At 44.2% G+C, this 18,899-nt stretch overlaps 1 protein-coding gene across 2 annotated transcripts in view; it reads left to right on the forward strand.

The window, feature by feature from the left end:
* The window catches only part of SLC4A8 (solute carrier family 4 member 8), a 75,595-nt gene that overhangs the window by 24,842 nt on the left and 31,854 nt on the right, over positions 1 to 18,899 (forward strand). For both annotated transcript variants that reach the window (XR_007354052.2, XM_048831786.2), the window contains exons 3-11: positions 3,629 to 3,763; positions 6,161 to 6,296; positions 7,351 to 7,511; positions 10,270 to 10,458; positions 11,939 to 12,030; positions 13,934 to 14,091; positions 14,505 to 14,592; positions 15,711 to 15,857; positions 18,190 to 18,281. Coding sequence is in view for 1 of the 2 variants with exons in the window: in XM_048831786.2 (XP_048687743.2) it covers positions 3,629 to 3,763; positions 6,161 to 6,296; positions 7,351 to 7,511; positions 10,270 to 10,458; positions 11,939 to 12,030; positions 13,934 to 14,091; positions 14,505 to 14,592; positions 15,711 to 15,857; positions 18,190 to 18,281 (1,198 nt within the window). In the remaining variant the exon portion in view is untranslated. The remainder of the gene's footprint in view (positions 1 to 3,628; positions 3,764 to 6,160; positions 6,297 to 7,350; positions 7,512 to 10,269; positions 10,459 to 11,938; positions 12,031 to 13,933; positions 14,092 to 14,504; positions 14,593 to 15,710; positions 15,858 to 18,189; positions 18,282 to 18,899) is intronic.

Consider the following 18,899-nt stretch of genomic DNA (forward strand, 5'->3'; position numbering starts at 1 on the left):
GGGTGGCAAACGGCATGTGAATCCCATCAGTTTTGATTTTTTTCCGGGTGGGGAGTTTTTGGGAGGGGATTAGCTAAATAGAGAGATGAGGGAGGGGAGAGGGGATGCAGAGGGGAATAGGACTGGGTGGAAGAGGGAAGGGAGAAAGAACGTGGGGAAGAACAGCCAAGGGAGAGACTATCCAGCTGACAAAGTGGACAAATCTCTGACGTCATTGCTCGTGGGCCCCTGCTGCAGAGCCATGTCTGGCGCTGCCTCCATGCTGTGTCCAATTGCAGCCTAGTGTTTTGAGTAAAGACCAACCCTCGTGAGGGCTCAAAACATATTTAGAAAAGAAGAGAGAGAGCACTTTGGTTCTGCTGACTCTGTGTGCGTTGTTCAGGGCACGGAGATACACCATTCAAGCTGTGTCTTCAACACGCCTGGCCTGAAGATTTCTGCACTTGCCTTGCACTGGAGCCGGTGATGACCCAGAATACAGGGCAACATATAACCCGACCTTTTGATTTTTGCTTCATCCCCGTCCCTGCTTTCACAGATTTCAAAGCCAGAAGAGGGATCACTATGATGACCAAGTCTGACGGCTTGCATAACAGAGGCCAGAGAATCGCATTAAATTTCAGGTTAATTCTGGCAAAATGGGCTTAAATTAGTAATAAGAGAGGCAGCAAACATTTTTCATATTTAAAAAAAATTATAAATAAAGGAACAAAAAAACTCCAGAGGAAACAACATTAGAAATAGTAGAGGGGTGGGATGACTAATCACCATGTTTTCTCAGTCGAGCAGGTAGAAAAACCCAGCTTTGATAGGCCACTGGAATAATTTGAATGCTTAAGGTGTCTGGCTGTGATTTGTCTAATACAGTTCATTATCAGGAGATTGGCCCAATCTCCTCTCATGCTATGCCTTAAGCAAGCTTTGAAAATAATTACTTTCTGCCTCTGCTTAATGAGCTGTTGGGATCGTTGTCCTATTAAAGTTGTAAATTGCAAAGAGGGTTGTTTCTTTCTTAAGGGCGTTTTAAATCAAGCTGCCGCCTTGTTTTTGAAACTTTGTAATAATAAAATAAACCAGATATGTCAGATCTAAAATAGAACAAGTCCATGACCTTTAAGAGGCCCTGTGAAAATGGCTCCTTTGCAGATATCTGACTGACGCAGTTGAGAGAATATAGGCTGAGTTCTTGTCTAAATGAGAAAGTTGCACTGGTTTTACTTAAATCGGTTTTTAAACCCGCATAGTTAAGTCAATGCAAACCTCTATGTGGATATTCTTATTTTGATTTAAGAGCAGCTTATTTCTGTTTAGCTTTAACCTGTTTCCAGTTGGCCGAAGACAAACCAAAATAAACCTAGTTTAAAGGCAAACAACATCTTGTCAGTCCAGACTAAAGAATTAGGAGGCTAGATTTGTATGTTTGATGCTCTTGCTTCTTACACAAACTTTCCTATCTTACAGATCTGGTTGGGAATTTTCTATTGAAAATATTTTCCCACCGAAAATGCAGTTTCTGCACAATCAGAATTCGAATTTTGCTGATGTTTTCCAATTTTCTGTTGGGTTCATTTAAATGAAGTGTTTTGTTTCACATCAGTTCTGCCCGAATCAAATAATTTCGGCTTGCTGAATTGAATCAAAATGTTTACGTTTGAGTCAGTTCAACTTTAAACTTTGGCACCCCAGTGCCTTCTGGGCGGTGCGGTTTTGGAGCCTCATGCTCCTATTCTACACAATCCACTTGCCAGACTCTATCTCCCATGATGCATAGTGGTCTGCCCTCTGGCCAGGCTGCGTAGTGTAAGTGCATCATGGGCGATGTAGTCAGATTGGGGAGCTGGGGCCATATGGGAGAACGAGAATGAAAGGTAACTGAACGATGTCTCCCACTGGGGCCCCACGGTAGGTGCAGTTTATAGATTCCGAGGCCAGAAGGGTCCGTTGTGATCATGTTGTCTGACCTCTTGTGTAACACAGGCCAGAGACCCGTGGCGCACAAAACTGAACACCCTAGCCCTGCCCCTTCCCTGAGGCCCCTCCCCCTGACCCGCCCCTTACTGAGGCCCCGCCCCCGCCCACTACATTCCCCCTCCCTCGGTGGCTCACTCTCCCCCACCCTCACTCACTTTCACCGGGCTGGGGCAGGGGGTTGGAGTGCAGGGGGGTGTGGGCTCTGGGGTGGGGCCGGGGATGAGGGGTTTGGGGTGCAGGAGGGGGCTCCAGGCTAGGGGGTGGGGCCGAGGGATTTGGAGTGCGGGAGGGAGCTGTGGGTTGAGATAGGGGGTTGGAGTGCAGGAGGGGGTATGGGCTCTGGGCTGCGGGGTGCAGGCTCTGGAATGGGGCCAGGGATGAAGGGTTCAGGGTGTGGGTAGTAGCTCTGGGCTGGGGGTTGGGGTGCAGGGGGGGTGAAGCTTCCAGCTGGGGGTGCAGGCTCTGGGGTGGGCCTGGGGATGACGAGTTTGGGGTGCAGGAGGACACTCCAGGTTTGGGGTGCTCAAGGTTGGGGCAGGAGGTTGGGGCTCGGGGTTGAGGCGTGGGCTTACCTCGGGCAGCTCCTGGTCAGCGGCGGGTCTAAGACTGGCTAGTCCCTACCTGTCCCAGCACCACTCTGTGCCCCGGAAGCGGCCAGCAGGTCCGGCACCCAGGCATCCCAAGTTTGCATTAGCTCTTTTGGCCACAGTCACACTAGGAGCTCATGTGCAGCTGGTTATCCACCACCACCCCCAAATCTTTTTCAGAGTCACTGCTTCCCAGGATAGAGTCCCCTACTCTGTGAGCATGGCCTGCGTTCTTTGTCCTTAGGTGTATAAATGTGGATGTAGCTGTGTGAAAATGCACATCTCTTTGAATCAGTGGCCTGTTCTCTTCATTATTTACCACCCTGCCAATTTTTGGGTCATCAGCCAACTCCATCATGATGAATGCTGAACTGACTTGGTACGAAACAGTCCGATGTTTCCAAATCAAAATGTTCCTGAAAGTTTTGGTCCATGAAAACTTTTGATATTTCACTTTTTCTTTCCCGATTCAGGATGAAAACAGAAGCTGAAATATTGGAATTTCCCCCTGGAATGAAATTCTGATGTTTTGCTCAACTCTATCATTGTACGACCTAAGTCAGCGGTTCTCAAACTTTAGCAACCTGAGGACCCCCTTTTGATGTCAAATATTTTGCAGAGCCTCAAGCCCTCTGCTCAGCCCCAGGTCCTGCCCCCACTCCACCCCTTCCCCCAAGGCTCCACCTCTTCTCACCCCCCGCTCCACCCTTGCCCCTCCTCTTTCTGCCCCCTCCCACAAGCGTGCCCAGTCCTCACTCCTTCCCAGTGTCTCCTACACGCCGCTGAACAGCTGTTCCCGAGCGTGAGGGAGGCTCTGGGAGGGAGAGGGAGGAGTTGAGGGACGGGGAGGAGTTGATCAGCGGGGCCCGCGGACCTCCTGGAGTACCCTCGTGGACCCGTTTGAGAAACGCTGACCTAAGTGTTATTTTTTTTTTTTACTGACTTTTAACATTATAAGTTATGAAGAGCAGCTATATGAAGAGCAATGTTATACCATGGGCACCATTCATCTTGACAGGCACTGTGGGGCCAAGAGTGACACTGACTAATGTGTTTCTGCTTTGTTGCAGGGCACAGAACACTGTACGTTGGGGTACGGATGCCTTTGGTGAGACAAAGCCACAGACATCACAGGAATCATGGCCAAAAACATAGGAAACGAGACCGGGCAAAGGGAGCCATTCAAGAAGAGCAGGAATCTCATGGTAAATAAAACCTCAGGCTAATGTATGATGGGAACATAGTGTGTGTTTAATGATGGAAGCATAACTTATGTAGGTAATGGGAATAAATATTTTTTAGTAGATCCATCGATTCTGATGCCAGAAGGGACCATGATGATCATCTAGCGTGACTCCTGTATAACACAGGCGGGAGATCTTCCCCAAAATAGTTCTTAGAGCAGATCATTTAGGAAAAACCCAGAGTCTTGATTTGAAAGTTATCAGGGATGGAGTATCCACCACGAGAGTTGGTAAATTGTCTGGTGTTGCTCTTCTTGGGATAACATGGGGAACTGGACATTGAAAGTTCATTGCCCAATCTCACCCCAATGAAAGCAACATCTGAAATTTTTAGTCATTGTAGTCGCTCTGAAATAGTTGGAGCCAATCTCGTGCTAATTAGCATGTACGAAAATTAAGAGGGGAAATCCTGGCTCCACTGAAGTGAGTGGGAGCTTTTGCCGTTCGCTTCATGAGGGCCAAGAATTTACTCCTAGTAATTCAGTTTATGATCAGCATTTATTATTTGTAGAGGAAGCACCCAGAGGCCTCTACTAGGATCGGGGCCCCATTATGCTAGGCGTGATACAGACACATAGCAAGCAGCGATCCCTATCATAAAGGAGCTTACAGTTGAAATAGATAAGACAGAGGAAAGGTGGAAGAGAAACATGCAGCATACCAGCAAAGTTATCCAAGTGAAAGCTGGGAACAGTCGTGTTATTTCATGATTCGTTTTTACTTTTTGGCTCTGTTCTTTTCTTTGGGGGATTTTTAATTTGCAAAATACATTTATAATAATAGAATCACAGAAAGGTAGGCCTAGAAGGGACCTCAAGAGGTCAGGTAGTCCATGCCCTTATACTGAGGGAGGACCACATATACCTTGCCGGGTGTTTGTCTAACCTGTTCTTAAAAACCTCCAATCACTGGGATTCCACGACCTGTCTTGGAAATCTATTCCAGTATGTAACTATCCTTCTTGAATAGCTGGAAAGTTTTTCTTACTATCTAACCTACATTTCCTTTGCTGCAGATTAAGCCAATTATTTCTTGTTCTACCTTCAGTGGATGTGGAGAACAATTAATTGCTGTTCTCTTTCTAACAACCCTTAACATATTTGAAAATGGCTATCCTGTCCCCTCTCCCAACCAGTCTTCTTTTCTCAAGACTAAACACAGCCGTTTTTTTAAAACCTTTTCCTCATCTGTCACGTTTTCTAGATCTTTTATTATTTTTTTTTTGCTCTTCTCTGGGCTCTTTCCAATTTTTCCACATCTTTCTTAAAGTGCGGCGCCAAGAAGTGGACGCAGTACTCCCGCTGAGGCCTTGCCAGTGCTGAGTAGCGTGGGCCAATTACCTCCAGTATCTTACATATGATACTCCTGGAGTAGGGGTGAGGTGAGATGGGGAAGTATGAATGAGCGGAAAAGACAGAGGCATTAACTGAAAGGTCACTAACATTATGGTGTATTTAGGACCAAACTCAATAGGGAATTTGAGGTGTTGCCACGACAATACTCAACACTGGGGCTTTATTCTGTTATGTTTTATGTAAATCTACTTGCTGTCGTGTCTCATGTGAACAACATCATGTAAACATGGGCCCTCTTTTTGGGGAAGTGATAGTATCTTAGTCCCAGATTTGTACTTGCTCAGCACCTGCATTTATTTAAAACGCCTGTTAATCAAGTGTTTTGAATTTTTCCTTCTACTTCTTCTCCTTTTATTATTATGAATTATGTTACTGATCTGGTCGTGTCTGGATGTTCCAGTCATGAGCTAGAACCCTGTTGTGCTAGGTGGTGTATAAACATAGAACAAGAATCCCTGCTCCAAAGAGCTCATGGTCCAAATAATGCAATTTTTTACAAATTTTATCACAGGTGCTGACTTTCTAATTTCCCGGGGCGGGCGCGGGGAGAGGGTGCTTGACTCGTGCTCTGCCCGAGGCCCCACCCCCACTCTACCCTTTCCCCCAAGAGCCCACCCCACCTCGTTCTGCCCCCTCTCCCGAGTGCCTCGTCCCACCCCTTCTCCCTCCAGGACCTCCTGCACGCCGCTGAACAGCTGATCTGCGGTGGGCGGGAGGTGCTCGGCGGGAGGGAGAGGAGCTGATTGGCGGGGCCGCCGGTGGGTGCTGAGCACCCACTTTTGTTTTCTGTGGGTGCTCCAGCCACAGAGCACCCATGGAGTCGGTGCCTATGAATTTTATATTTGGCTTCTGACATGTGGGTTGGTTTGAAACCAAGCATCTTTGGCGTGCTGTTTCTTTTCGATACATATAACAATGAGCAACCTCTTCCTTTTAAATGTGGCATTTTTTGAATGGCGTAACCTGGTCACAGCAGATGCCTCTTTAATTGTTTGTTAATTAGACACCCCGTCTCAGCGAGTTCAGTTTATCCTTGGTATGGAGGAGGATGAGGAGCATGTTCCCCATGATTTGTTCACAGAGCTGGATGAAATCTGTGTGAAAGAAGGGGAAGATGCAGAATGGAAGGAAACGGCCAGGTGACACAAAGCTATATACTCCACCGGCTCAATGAAACTGAATGTGTTTTTGTGACCTCCCATCAGGCCATGTTTTTGGTTCCATTTCCTTGAAGTGCTGCCCAGTGACACCACCTGCTGGAAGAAGAGATGCTGCTGCTAGACAGGGCTTTCATAGTCTTGTCATTTCTAGAGTGTGACTTGGTAAAGCAGTGTGGGAGGAAGATATGATGCAGATCCCTTGTATATAGCACAGCACCTCTGCTTTTTCATGCACCTCTGGTGTAATAACAGCATGTGGAAGATCAAAGGCAGGCATGTTGATGTACAGACATGGGGAGGCAGTGTAATCCAGTGATCAGTGTGTTAGCCTGGGCACATGGGAGACATAGGTTCATGTCCCTGCTCTGAGACAGGCTTGCTGTGTGACCTTGGGCGAGTCACTTAGTCTCTTTCTGCCTCAATTTCCCATCTGTAAAATGGGGACAGTAGTGATGCCCTGCATCACAGGGGCTTGGGAAGCTAAATACATTAAAGACTGAGAGATGCTTAGGTACTAGGATAATGGGCACCATATAAGACAGAAAGGCATGGATGTTGCGAGGAAAAAATGCTTTAAAGATTATGAGGCATTTGTGCATTATACTAAAAACATAAAAATGGTCATACTGAGTCAGACCAAAGGTCCATCTAGCCCAGTATCCTTTCATCTGACAGAGGCCAATGCCAGATGCTTCAAAGGAAATTAACAGAACAGGGCAATCATCAAGTGACCCATCCCCTGTCGTCCAATCCCAGCAGCTGATCTGCCTTATGTAAAATAAATATAAAATAGACCCTTCAGCACATTATTAGAGCTGGTGGAAATTTCTGCCTCAGCTGCTTAAAAAACAAAATGTGCACTCGATCCTCTTCCCTTCTCCAGCTTTGAACCGTTAATTGAGTTACCGAATGTCTGTTGTGTAGATTTCAAACACAGCTTTGTATCTCTGCAACACCTGCTTAAGAGTATTTTCACTGGAAGTGGTCGCTGCCAGTACGGTATTTATTTGTGTTTGGTTTGCCATGCTTCCAGGTGGCTGAAGTTCGAAGAGGATGTGGAGGATGGAGGAGAACGCTGGAGCAAACCCTATGTCGCGACACTTTCATTACACAGTCTCTTTGAGCTGAGGAGTTGCATCATGAACGGGACTGTCCTTCTGGATATGTGCGCCAACAGCATCGAGGAAATTGCAGGTACCGCTCTAGCGAGGGATCAGTTGTGTCATGTCAGAGAAAAAAGCTTCAGGGAATATCCTTGTGCATTTTTGAAGGAAATAAATTCCCTTTGCACCATGTTTGTTCCTGCAAAATCCTAGGTAGGGATGTCATCAAAACAGCAAATGTTAAGCAAATATGCACAGAAACCGAACTTTAGGTTTGGAATCATGATTTTTCCACCCTGAAATCCTGATTACATTCATCCAAGCAAGGTCTGGAAACAGACCATGTGACAATCAAAAGAGTGCATCTTTCAAATATCAAATTCTCTCATGTTTTACAGAATTAGAATGATTCAGAGAAATCATTTGGAGAATAACTTCAGATAACAGAAATGAGTCTCATAGGTTAACATGCTGTTGTTGTAGTAGGGGTCAGAAAAAGAGGTAAAATTCATTGAATAAACTATTTGTTACAAATAATTCACCTACGTTTATTCTGTTTTAAGACACGGGAATCTGTGTGAACTGCGCAAGTTCTTTAAGGGCTTATCTACTTAGGAAAACAGTCCAGACTAGCTATTGCAGGCATGAACTCCCCATGTGGACACTTTTATTCCACACCAGGGGTGCTTGTATCTGGTTTAATTTAGTCCTCTTTGAAAATGGATTAAGCTAAACTGCAAAAAGACACTTTTAGCGTTTGCCTACACATGAAAATTAATCCAGAATAAGGTAAGGTATAAATTTAAAGTGTAATAACTATTCCTGATTGATGCCATGAGTGGACACTCTTATTAGTTTAATCCAAATAGTTGGGATTAAGATAATTACATTATAAATAATTCAGAATATTGCACTCTTACTCTGGGGTAAGAACATCTGCACATGGAGATAATCCGGAATAGTTAATCCTCTTTAAATTCATGCCCCAATCTTATTTTGGATTGATTTTCATATGTGGACAAATCCTAATTCTGCATTACCTTAATCCATTTCCAAAGTGGATTGAGACAATTCAGAATAAATCAGAATAGTCGGTTTGGAATAACTCCCCATGTAGATAAAACCTTACTGTGGAATAGGCGTGTCCATACAGGAAGTTAGTGCAGAATAGAATCATAGAATAGAATCATAGAATATCAGGGTTGGAAGGAACCTCAGGAGGTCATCTAGTCCAACCCCCTGCTCAAAGCAGGACCAATTCCCGACTAGCTTTTGCACTTTATATTCAGTCCCTAGTTTATTTTGCAATGTGTAGACAAGACCTAACTTTCAAAGCCAGGCTTCCTTTGGCAGATTACCAAGTAATACATTTCTGTTGAGGAGATAATTGAGGGTAATTGAGAAAGCAGCTTTGTAGAAATTATTTTTGACTGGCAGGTCTCCATTCAAACTCTTTCAAGGTCTGGTGATGTCAGATCCGTTCTTAGAACATTCCTCCCCGAGTGCTGCCAGTTACAGTCAATTATCCAAGAAATCTCAGGGAAGCCAGTTATAGATTGGTTATAATTTGGTTAAATGTGTAGATCAATGCAATCAGGAAAGAAAACTGCATTACTGAGAATGGGGAATAACAACTGCATTCGCTAAGCAGTGAATAATCATTTCGCAGAGACTTTTTAGCAAAGAAAAATTCCTGCCTCCGTTGAAAGACAAAGAATATGAGTACACAGCAGCTGGGAGTGTGCTTCTCTGCATGGTTAGACAGACGTGTGCTCGCTCTGCTTGAGTTAGCTGTCTGAGTAAAAGCCTGATCCCCTGGGTATGCACTCAGGGGGCTAGCCTGAGTCACTGCGTGTGCCACCGTGGCCACGCTGCTCCTTTTAGCATGCTAGCTCAAGCAGAACCAGCGTGTGTCTGTTTATCCATGCTGGGAAATACGTTCCCAGCAGCTGTGCAGGCATACCCAAAGATGTATCAACAATGCTACGTCTCCCTAAATAAGATTGCCTCGGCATTGGTTGGCTGTTCCGCCTGGCGGTAGTAATGCTCTCCTATGAGGCGTGCAACCTTATTCCTGGCTTATCATGGGTTGAGAATATCACAGGTTTTGTTCTTTGATGGCTGGCTGGGGCTGTTGTGATTCTTGGAGTGAATCCACCAAAGTTACTGTCTCACCCTCTCTCTTCCTCAGTGTTTGGAAAGCATGTAGCCTGCTGTCAGCATGACTGCAATACGAACATGAGGGGGTGGTTTGCAGCGGGGAAGGATGATCTTGTGGTTAAGGCTTTTCACCAGGAAACAAAGGGGGAGGGTTTAATTCTCAGCTCAGGCATGGGCTTGATGGAGGTACTTAATCTGTGTGGTACCTCAGTTTCCCCCATGTGTGAAGTGGGGATAGTCCTTTCCCATCATATGGGAAGGTTGTGGAGGTGTAATTCAGATATGGGAATCTGTGATTGCTGGGGCCATGAAGTCTTTCTAAGCACAGAGCTAAATAAGAATAGTTTGGGGGCATGTTTAGTTCTGTCTGTGGTACTTATACGGCCTGCTTTACTGAGGACTCCGAGCACCTCCCATTCATTAATGCATTTATCCTCACAGCTCCCTCTGGGAGATAGAGTAATGCTATTATCCCATTTTACAGGTGTAACTGAGGCATAGGGAGACTTGCCCAAGGTCACACAGGACGTATGTAGCAGAGCAGGGACACAAATTCAGTCCTAGAATAGCGCCCTAATTACTGTACCACCCTTCCTATTGGCTTGTACATTTAGCACATGGACATTCATCAGTGACACAATCTGTACCTGTTGCAAGCTAGAGAATTGCCTTTTTTCCCCCGGCCCCAGATATAATCCTGGATCAGCAAGAACCAAGCAGTGAGTTTGATGAAAGCATGAGAGAGAGACTCCGGGATGCCCTCTTAAAAAAGCATCATCACCAGAACGAGAAGAAGAGGAACAACCTCCTTCCGATTGTCCGCTCTTTCACTGATGTCAGCAAGAAGCAGTCAGATCCACACTTATTGGACAAAACGGGTGAGGATTTCTGGGTCGCGTCTTCAGACAGCCTGACCCTTTGAGATGGGATTTTCCAAAAGCCTAAATCACCAAGGATTATCTATGACTTCACTGAAAAAAACCACAGTGTTGGTTTTTTACCTCACGATTAAAGCTGGAAAGCTGAGGGAATAACAGATTTTACGATTTGCCGGCGGTTCGGAAAAATGAAATATTTTGCAATTTTTGTGAAGCAAAAAAGTAAAAAAAAAATAAAAAACCCACCTTATTTCAGGTCAAAGAAAATGCTCCATTTCAATGTCATGCATTTCAAAAATAACATTAAAGGAAATTTCTGTGCCGTGTGTCGTCTCGACCCAAAAGAAACATATTATTTTGTTTTGAAAATGTCGAAATGAAACATTTCAACGTTCTTGGAATTTTTTGTGGTTGTTTGTTTTTCTCGAGACGAACAATTCGGCCAAACTGATACGAATCCATGAAATGTTTCATTGTCACTGACTCTGCACGTTTTTGCTGAAAAAAGCTTCAGGCAAAAAACGGCGCTTAGTTCTAATGATGAAGCCGGCTGGCTGGTAGTTTTGACTCCTTAGCATTCATGCAATACGGACTGCTGGGTCACAAGTATCAATGTAAATAATGAGGAGTCCGGTGGCACCTTAAAGACAAACAGATTTATTTGGGCCTAAGCTTTCGTGGGTAAAAAAACCCCACTTTTTCAGATGCAACCCACGAAAAGCTTAGGCCCAAATAAATCTGTTCATCTTTAAGGTGCCACCAGACTCCTCGTTTTCGTGGGTATAGACTAACATGGCTACCCCTCTGATAAGTATCAATGTAAAATCTTAGTGGAGACAATGCATTTTAGGTGAGGGGTATACAATTAACCTCAAATAGCTACACTGAGGTCAAAACTACCCAGGCCTTGTAAAAGATACACCTTTTCCTGCAGTGAAGCTAAAGCCTTTAACATGCATTAGAAAAGAGAGGTTTCAGAGTAGCAGCCGTGTTAGTCTGTATCTGCAAAAAAACCAGGAGTACTTGTGGCACCTTAGAGACTAACAAATTTATTAGAGCATAAGCTTTCGTGAGCTACAGCCCACTTCATCGGATGCAGGTGATCCTGTAAAACGCATGAAGCTATCGCTTGTCAAGACGCCCCAAAATAAGAAGACTTCTTGTAATGGGACTCAGGGAAATTGGGAGGAAGTTTTTATAAGGGTTTTCTTTTCTTTATTTCTCTTTAGTTATTTTGTTTTTTCATGATGGGACCTTGGGAGAAGGAGCTGATGTTCGGCAGCTCAAAAGCTGTTTATATATTTGCTCTAGAGTCCTTCTAGCTGATGGTAGCAGTGTGTGACTACTTAGCATTCATGCAAATACAATGCTGATCAGTACATCACAAGTACTAACTACTGTCCTGCAACCGTGTGTGTTGGCCAGAAATGGTGCACAGGAAGCATGCTTCCTTGGGCTTTCTGATATCTTTTTCTTTTAGCAACGCACACGCTGTCTCCTCAGCCTGGCACTACCAATCTAGAAGTTAAAAACGGAGTGACCCAGGACGCTAGTCCTATGGATTTAAGCAAGGTGAGAGGCTATGTGTGGCTGTCACTCAAGGTAAATACAAGCAATGTGGATAATCTGGTGGGCCCAGATGTTTCGAGAGCTCAGCATGCTGGGTGGCAATTAATTGACCTTTAACTATTCATGGTAAATAGGCCCAATGGCCTGTGATGGGATGTTAGAGGGGGTGGGATCTGAGTTGCTACAGAGAATTCTTTCCTGGGTATCTGGCTGGTGAATCTTGCCCACACGCTTAGAGTTCAGCTGATCATCATATTTGGGGTTGGGAAGGAATTTTCCTGCAGGACAGATTGGAAGAGGCCCTGCGGGTTTTTCGCCTTCCTCTGCAGCATGGGGCACGGGTCACTTGCTGGAGGATTCTCTGCAACCTGAAGTCTTTAAACCACGATTTGAGGACTTCAATAGCTCAGACATAGGTGAGAGGTTTATCGCAGGATTGGGTGGGTGAGATTCGGTGGCCTGCATTGTGCTGGAGGTCGGACTAGATGATCATAATGGTCCCTTCTGACCTTAATATCTATGAGTCTATGAGGAGCCTGCTTGAAAAAACTGGCCATACATTTCATAATGGGGGGTGAAGTAGAGTTTGGTGACATTTTTTAGCCAAAGCTTTTTTTGGCTAAAAAATGCAGATTTGGGTTGTCTGAAACCTTTTGGGTACTTGTGTTGAATTTGCTGAAATGTTTCAGCTGGGAAAAAAACGGCGACAAAAAACCCAACACATGTTTTGGTTGCGTCATTTTCTGACCGAATCATTTTGATTGGAAACAACTTTTCCTTTGGAATTTTACCTCAGTTCCATTAAAAAAAAAAAATACACGCCTCCCCTTGAAAAATGAAACAAAAAGTTTCTTTCAGGTTGAACAAAATATTTCATGTGACCCGAAACAATTATTTGCCCCCGTTTTTTTCTGGTTTGGGCCACAAACCAAAAAATTGGTTATTTGCAGAGGGCTAGTGCTGAGTGCTTTGACAGACATCCTTATTTAGGTGCCTAAACTGGAGGTGAGCTTTTTTAAAATCAGATCCCAATTGTGGGTGCTGAGAACTTGAAAATCTGTTCCTGAGTTCTTACAACTTGGTTTGGCCCTTGGGTTGGGCCATCTTGGCTTAACCATTTGTCCACTGAGATCAACCATTGGCATGTGATGCTTATTCCACATTGGGAGGTTATACTGGAATAACTATATAGATTTAAATTCACTCGTTATTAGAGCTGGGTGAAGTTTTTTTGAGGAATATTTTTTTGAGAAATTTGCCAAAAAAATAGATTTTTCCGGGTGGTGACACTTCACAAATTTGGGTTGAATTTGGCAAATAGTTTCAACAGAAAAAAAATTGTGTTTTTTTTTTCCAAAAAGTCAAAGTACCCCAAAATGTCCCAAAACAAAAGTACCCCCAAAGACATTTCATTGTGGGTTGAACAAAACATTTTTGGTTGAAATGAAAATGAAATGAAAAAAAAAATTAGTTTCAGATCAACCAAAATGTTTTCTTTGACCAAAACCAATTTTTTTCTTCAGTTTTTTCCCCCCGTTTCATTACCAAAAAAATCGAAAACATTCAGTTTTTGACTGGAACCGAACTGAATTTTGTTTCAGATTTTTTTGGTTTGCCCCCTCTTCCCCCCCCCCGAACATAATATCAAATATTAGCTCATCTCTTCTCCTTAGATTATACAGAAAAAACTTTCCCATGTAAACAAATCCAAAGGCACCTTTATAACAGTACAACTGCATCCATGCTACGGTTGTATCGATTTAATGATTTCAGTAGAAAAGCACGCCCTCCAACCAGAATAATTAAACTAATATAAAACCTGTGGAGAGAGCAGGCCTCAAAGGTGCAGCTGTTGATCTGCAGAAGTGACTCCTAATTGTCTGAAAAATTATTTCTTCATAACTAGGCGGAGCTTCATTTCATGAAGAAAATTCCTACTGGAGCAGAAGCTTCCAACGTTCTAGTGGGAGAGTTGGATTTCCTTCTTCGTCCCCTGGTGGTGTTCGTGCGTCTGACGCCAGCTGTCCTTCTCTCAGGCATGACAGAAGTCCCGATCCCAACAAGGTAAGGCTGTTAAAAAACACTTCACCTTTTTTTAAAATTAAAAAATATTTAAAAAATTAAATTAAAATGTGTCTATATATTCAAATCTGATCCAAAAAAAATCTATGGAAAGTCCCCGTACACTCAGGCCAGCTTTACTCTTGTGCCTTTTATCAGCTCAGTGCACAGGGATGGGTTCCGAATGAACTCCGTCCAGTGGGTGAAGTGAAGTTTTTAGAGAAGCAATACACTTAAAGGGAGAGATTTTCAGAGGCATTAATGTGCCTAACGCCCATTGCAAGTCTGTGAGCATTGTGTGCTAACTCCTGTTGAAGCTGATTTACTGTGCAGATCCCTTTGGAAACTTCACACAGTTTTTTTGCTCTTTACCAGGATTTTAATAAGGGCATTTTTTCTCTGTTTTATGTGGCCAGGTTCTTATTTTTCTTGTTGGGACCAGAAGGGAAAGCACATCAGTACCATGAGATTGGCAGGTCAATGGCTACTCTCATGACAGATGAGGTATGGTATGGCACAAGTGACAATTTCAGCTCTTCTCCTTTGCATTTCCTTGTTTTCTGCCCTTTTCTAAATCATTCCCTCTCTCAGCCCAGGATTTAAGGGCATGTACTGTCTGTTTCCAGACTGATCAGATAAAGAATGAGATCAGGATGGGTGTGTAACACTAGGGAAGTTTGTTCTCTTCCCCAGCAGCAGCCAAAATCCAAATTTGCAAAATAGCTCAGCCCCCATTTAGGCATCAAAATAAGTGCCTGGCTTTTCAACAACTCCGCTCAAAGGCCCTTATTATGGGCGAGGAATAGGCTGTCTGAAAATTTTCCATTGAAACTGTTTTTTGATGGAAGGTTGAGTTTAATTTCAACGAAGCAAAATATTTTGCAAAAAGCGTGTTCTGTGGAACATTCTGATTTATTTGTTGAAAAAATGAATGCCTGAAATTTGAAATATTTTAGTCAAAAGCTGAAATATAATGGCCAAATCCTGAAATATTTTGACTCTGAAATGCCACCCCAGTGCCTCATGGGACTTGTAGTTCAAGCACCTCAGGCTCCCATTCTCCTCTGTGTGCTGGGTTCCCCAGCCAGACTACATCTCCCATGATGCACCACAGCCAGTGACTGTCCAAGAGGGGAGGCCATGGTTCATCATGGGAGATGTAGTCTGACCAGAGAACCTGGCTTTTACAGGACAATGGGAGCATGAGGTCAGCAAACTACAATTCCCATGAGGCAAATCAGTGGCATTTCAGAATCAAAATATTTTTGTTTTTTTAATTTTTCACTGAGCTCTTGAAATTTTATCTGGGAATAAACCTCATTCTCTGACCAGCTCTAGTCAACTAGCACTTGACAATCTGGCCCATTATTATGGTCTTTTTGTTATTACTCAAGTGAGGCAGTGTGATCTAGTGGATAAGGCACTCGACTGGGATTCAGGAGACCTGTTTTTGGTTCCCTGCTCTGTCTTTGAACTGCTGTGTGACATAGAATCATAGGGTTAGAAGGGACTGCAAGGGTCATCTAGTCTAACCCCCCAAAGGGCAAGTCACTCCATCTTTCTTTGCCTCAGTTTCCCCTTCCCAAGCTAAGCATGCCTAACCCTTACTCTCTTATTTGTAGATTTTCCATGACGTTGCTTATAAAGCCAAAGACCGTGCTGACCTTGTAGCTGGTATTGATGAATTCCTGGATCAGGTGACGGTATTGCCTCCTGGAGAATGGGATCCATCGATTAGAATTGAACCACCGAAAAATTTACCTTCCCAGGTAGGTAACATTTTTCACTTCCAGAATAAGAGAGAGACTAGAATGGCTGACGGGGATGTCTGAGCAGGAACTGTACAAAAGAGACCCCTGTGAAGCAGTGTGTCATACTGGACAGAGCACAGGACGGAACTTGAGACCTGGATTTTATTCATGGCTCTGCAACTGTCGTCCATGCTTGGGGCAAATCACGTCCCCTCTCTCTGCCTCAGTTTCCCCATCTCTAAAATGGGGATCATCGCTAAGGCTACGACTTAAATGGGTATTTTTAGTAAAAGTCATGGACGAGAAACAAAAAATCATGGCCTGTGACCTGTCCATGACTTATACCATAAATACCCCGATTGAATCTTGGGGGGCTGCTGCCAGAGGGGAGCACACAGCACCAGCTGCTGGGGGGAGCCTCCTGGGGGGGGGACGGACCAGCGTCTGCTCTGGCTGCTGCTGGAGGGATAGAGCCCCGAGGCCAGCCACTGCTCCGTCCGCCCCGGGGCCGCTGCTCAGGCGGTCTCCAGGGCCAGCTGCATTGGCTATTGCTCTGGTGGTCCCCGGGGCCAACTGCTTGGGTGGCCCTGGGGCCAGCCACGCTGGCTGTTGCAGAAGTCACGGAGGTCGCAGGAAGTCACGGAATCCGTGACTTCCGCAACCTCCATGGCAAACACCAAGCCGTAATCATAACACTTCACTAGCTCACGGAGGGGTTGTGAGGTTAAATACATTAAAGATTGTGAGACATGCAGATACTACAGTAATGGTGGCCATATAAGTACTTAGATAGATAGCAGAGGTGGCCAGTCTGGATTTCAAAGAGAGGGGCTGGTGGAACACTGTTCTGTGCGAGAGACCATCAGCTCTGGATCTAGCTGTGTCAGTCCAGTCCAAAATTAGACTATGGTGTGTTCATCTTTTTTGCCTGTGCAAAGTGTATCTGTTAGTACAACCTTCGAAGGCAGGTAGGGGTTGATTTGTGGAGTGGGAGTTTGGGGCTGTTTAATTCTATTTCTGGTTTTGCAACTGATGGCCGAGCACTGTGTGCAAGTCAGAAGAAATGAACACAAATCAATAAATAATTGCAGCAGAGTTTCTTAATGAGGCTGGATATTTCAGTGTAGAGATGTGATTGGCAAGGTCCTAATGCTGCCCTGGATACAATTAGGGTGACTAGATAGCAAGTGTGAAAAATTGGGACACTTTTATTTTCGGGGGGATGAAGGTTTAGTTGCACATCTAAGACAAAGCCCCTAATATCAGGACGTCTGTCACCGTAGGTAAAATAGAATGTGAAAGAAACAGCGTGAACAAGCTACTCCCCTGAGCGATGTTAAGTTACACTGACGTAAGCGCTTGTGCACACAGCTCTCTGTTGGCAGGAGAGCTTCTGCTGACGAAGAAATGGGGTCGGGGCGTGGGGGCTTCCCCCGCCCACCCAGCACTCTTGCCAGCGAGCGGGATCAGGACACAGGAGGAGAGCTGGGTGGGAAGAGTGGGGCAAGACACCGTGCCCCAACCCTGCTCCCCAGTAGGAGTGCCGGGCGGGTGGCGGGAGCGGGGTAAAGGCAGGGGGCACCTATTTTTCTGGGGTCCCCTGATTGGCTGGTCCCTGGGCCTGTGGCTAATCCGCCACTGCTTACACATGAGTATCACTTTACTTGTGTGTGAAGTGCTACTGACAGCATAAAATTAACAGCATGCATCAGTGTTTGCAAGATCAAGGCGTTAGTGTAGTGTATAGGAATTGGGTAGTACCCCTTTAAATAGTTTGGTAGCTCTCTAGTGGGCCTTTCTGTTATGGCAGAAGCCACCAGAACCTCCCAGAGCAGCTCACACACAAGGGAATTTAAAATTTGTATTAAAGCTAATGTTAAAAAAATTATATAATACCTAGGTTAGGAAAAGAGTGTCTGTACATCTGGGTATAGTGCTTAGATTATCCACAAATATAAAGTTAGTTTTTAAAAGTCATATGATACATAGAGTATATAATCAGCAAAAACCCAAATTTAGGTGAATAGATTTAACAGTACAGTTTAGATATTAGAATCCGAATACTCGCGTACATCGCTCATGAAAAGTTGTACAGAGATTTGGTTGTGGAAAACAAAATGTATCAATGAGTGGAGATTGTCCCACAGTAATTAAGAATCAGATTGGTTGTCCATTTAGAAAATACAATCCGTGAGGACAGTATTTGTTACTTTCCTGACTGTGCTTCTCATTGGCTACTACCCAGTTCCTGCACACTCTACTAAGCACGGAAGAGTGTCTTACAATCAGATGCCTGGGATCTAGAGGAGAACACCACGAAGATCTCGCTCTTGTGTTTCTGTTTTAACAGGACAAGAGGAAGATGCCAGGTGTCCCTAATGGCACTGCTTGCCATACTGAGCCAGAACAGCACAGTGGACCCGAACTTGAACGAACAGGAAGGTTAGTGCGACCAGATTAAACATTCATCTGCCTCTCATTAAAGTTTGCCCTAGAGCTTTGCAAATAATAGATTTTTTTGGGGTTGGCACCTGTCTTTTTGTTGTGTTTGTACAGCACCTAGTGTGACAGGGGCCCTGACCTGCTAAGATAATACAAATAAATAATAATAATAATTTTTTAACAGTCAGGGCAAAAAAAGTTTCAAGTTGACACAAAACATTGTTTGGTCAATTGAAAAGTCTAGAACATTAATGTGGGGTTGAATGAAGTGTTTTGTTTAACTTGGAGCAATTGTTTTCACATGCGCGAATTTCTTAAAAATCAAAGTGAAGGAAATTTCTAAACGAAAAGTCCTTTTCAATTGAAAAATCAAAATATTTTGTTTCAGAAATGTGCTCATGGGGGAAAAATGGATCTATGTGGGTCAATACTTGTCCTGAGACCACTTTAAAATGGAGAGGTGTATTATATTAGTTAATACAGTTGTTAATTAGTTATCAATTAGTTAATAGATAAGGTGCCCAGTATATGATGATGCTCCAGTCTAAGCAGAGTAGTTCCTGGATTTTGTGGGACCAATCAAGCTTGTTGGAGCTCTTAACAAACACAAACGACAAG

This window comes from Caretta caretta, chromosome 20, assembly GCF_965140235.1.
Source record: "Caretta caretta isolate rCarCar2 chromosome 20, rCarCar1.hap1, whole genome shotgun sequence".
NCBI lineage: Eukaryota > Metazoa > Chordata > Testudines > Cheloniidae > Caretta > Caretta caretta.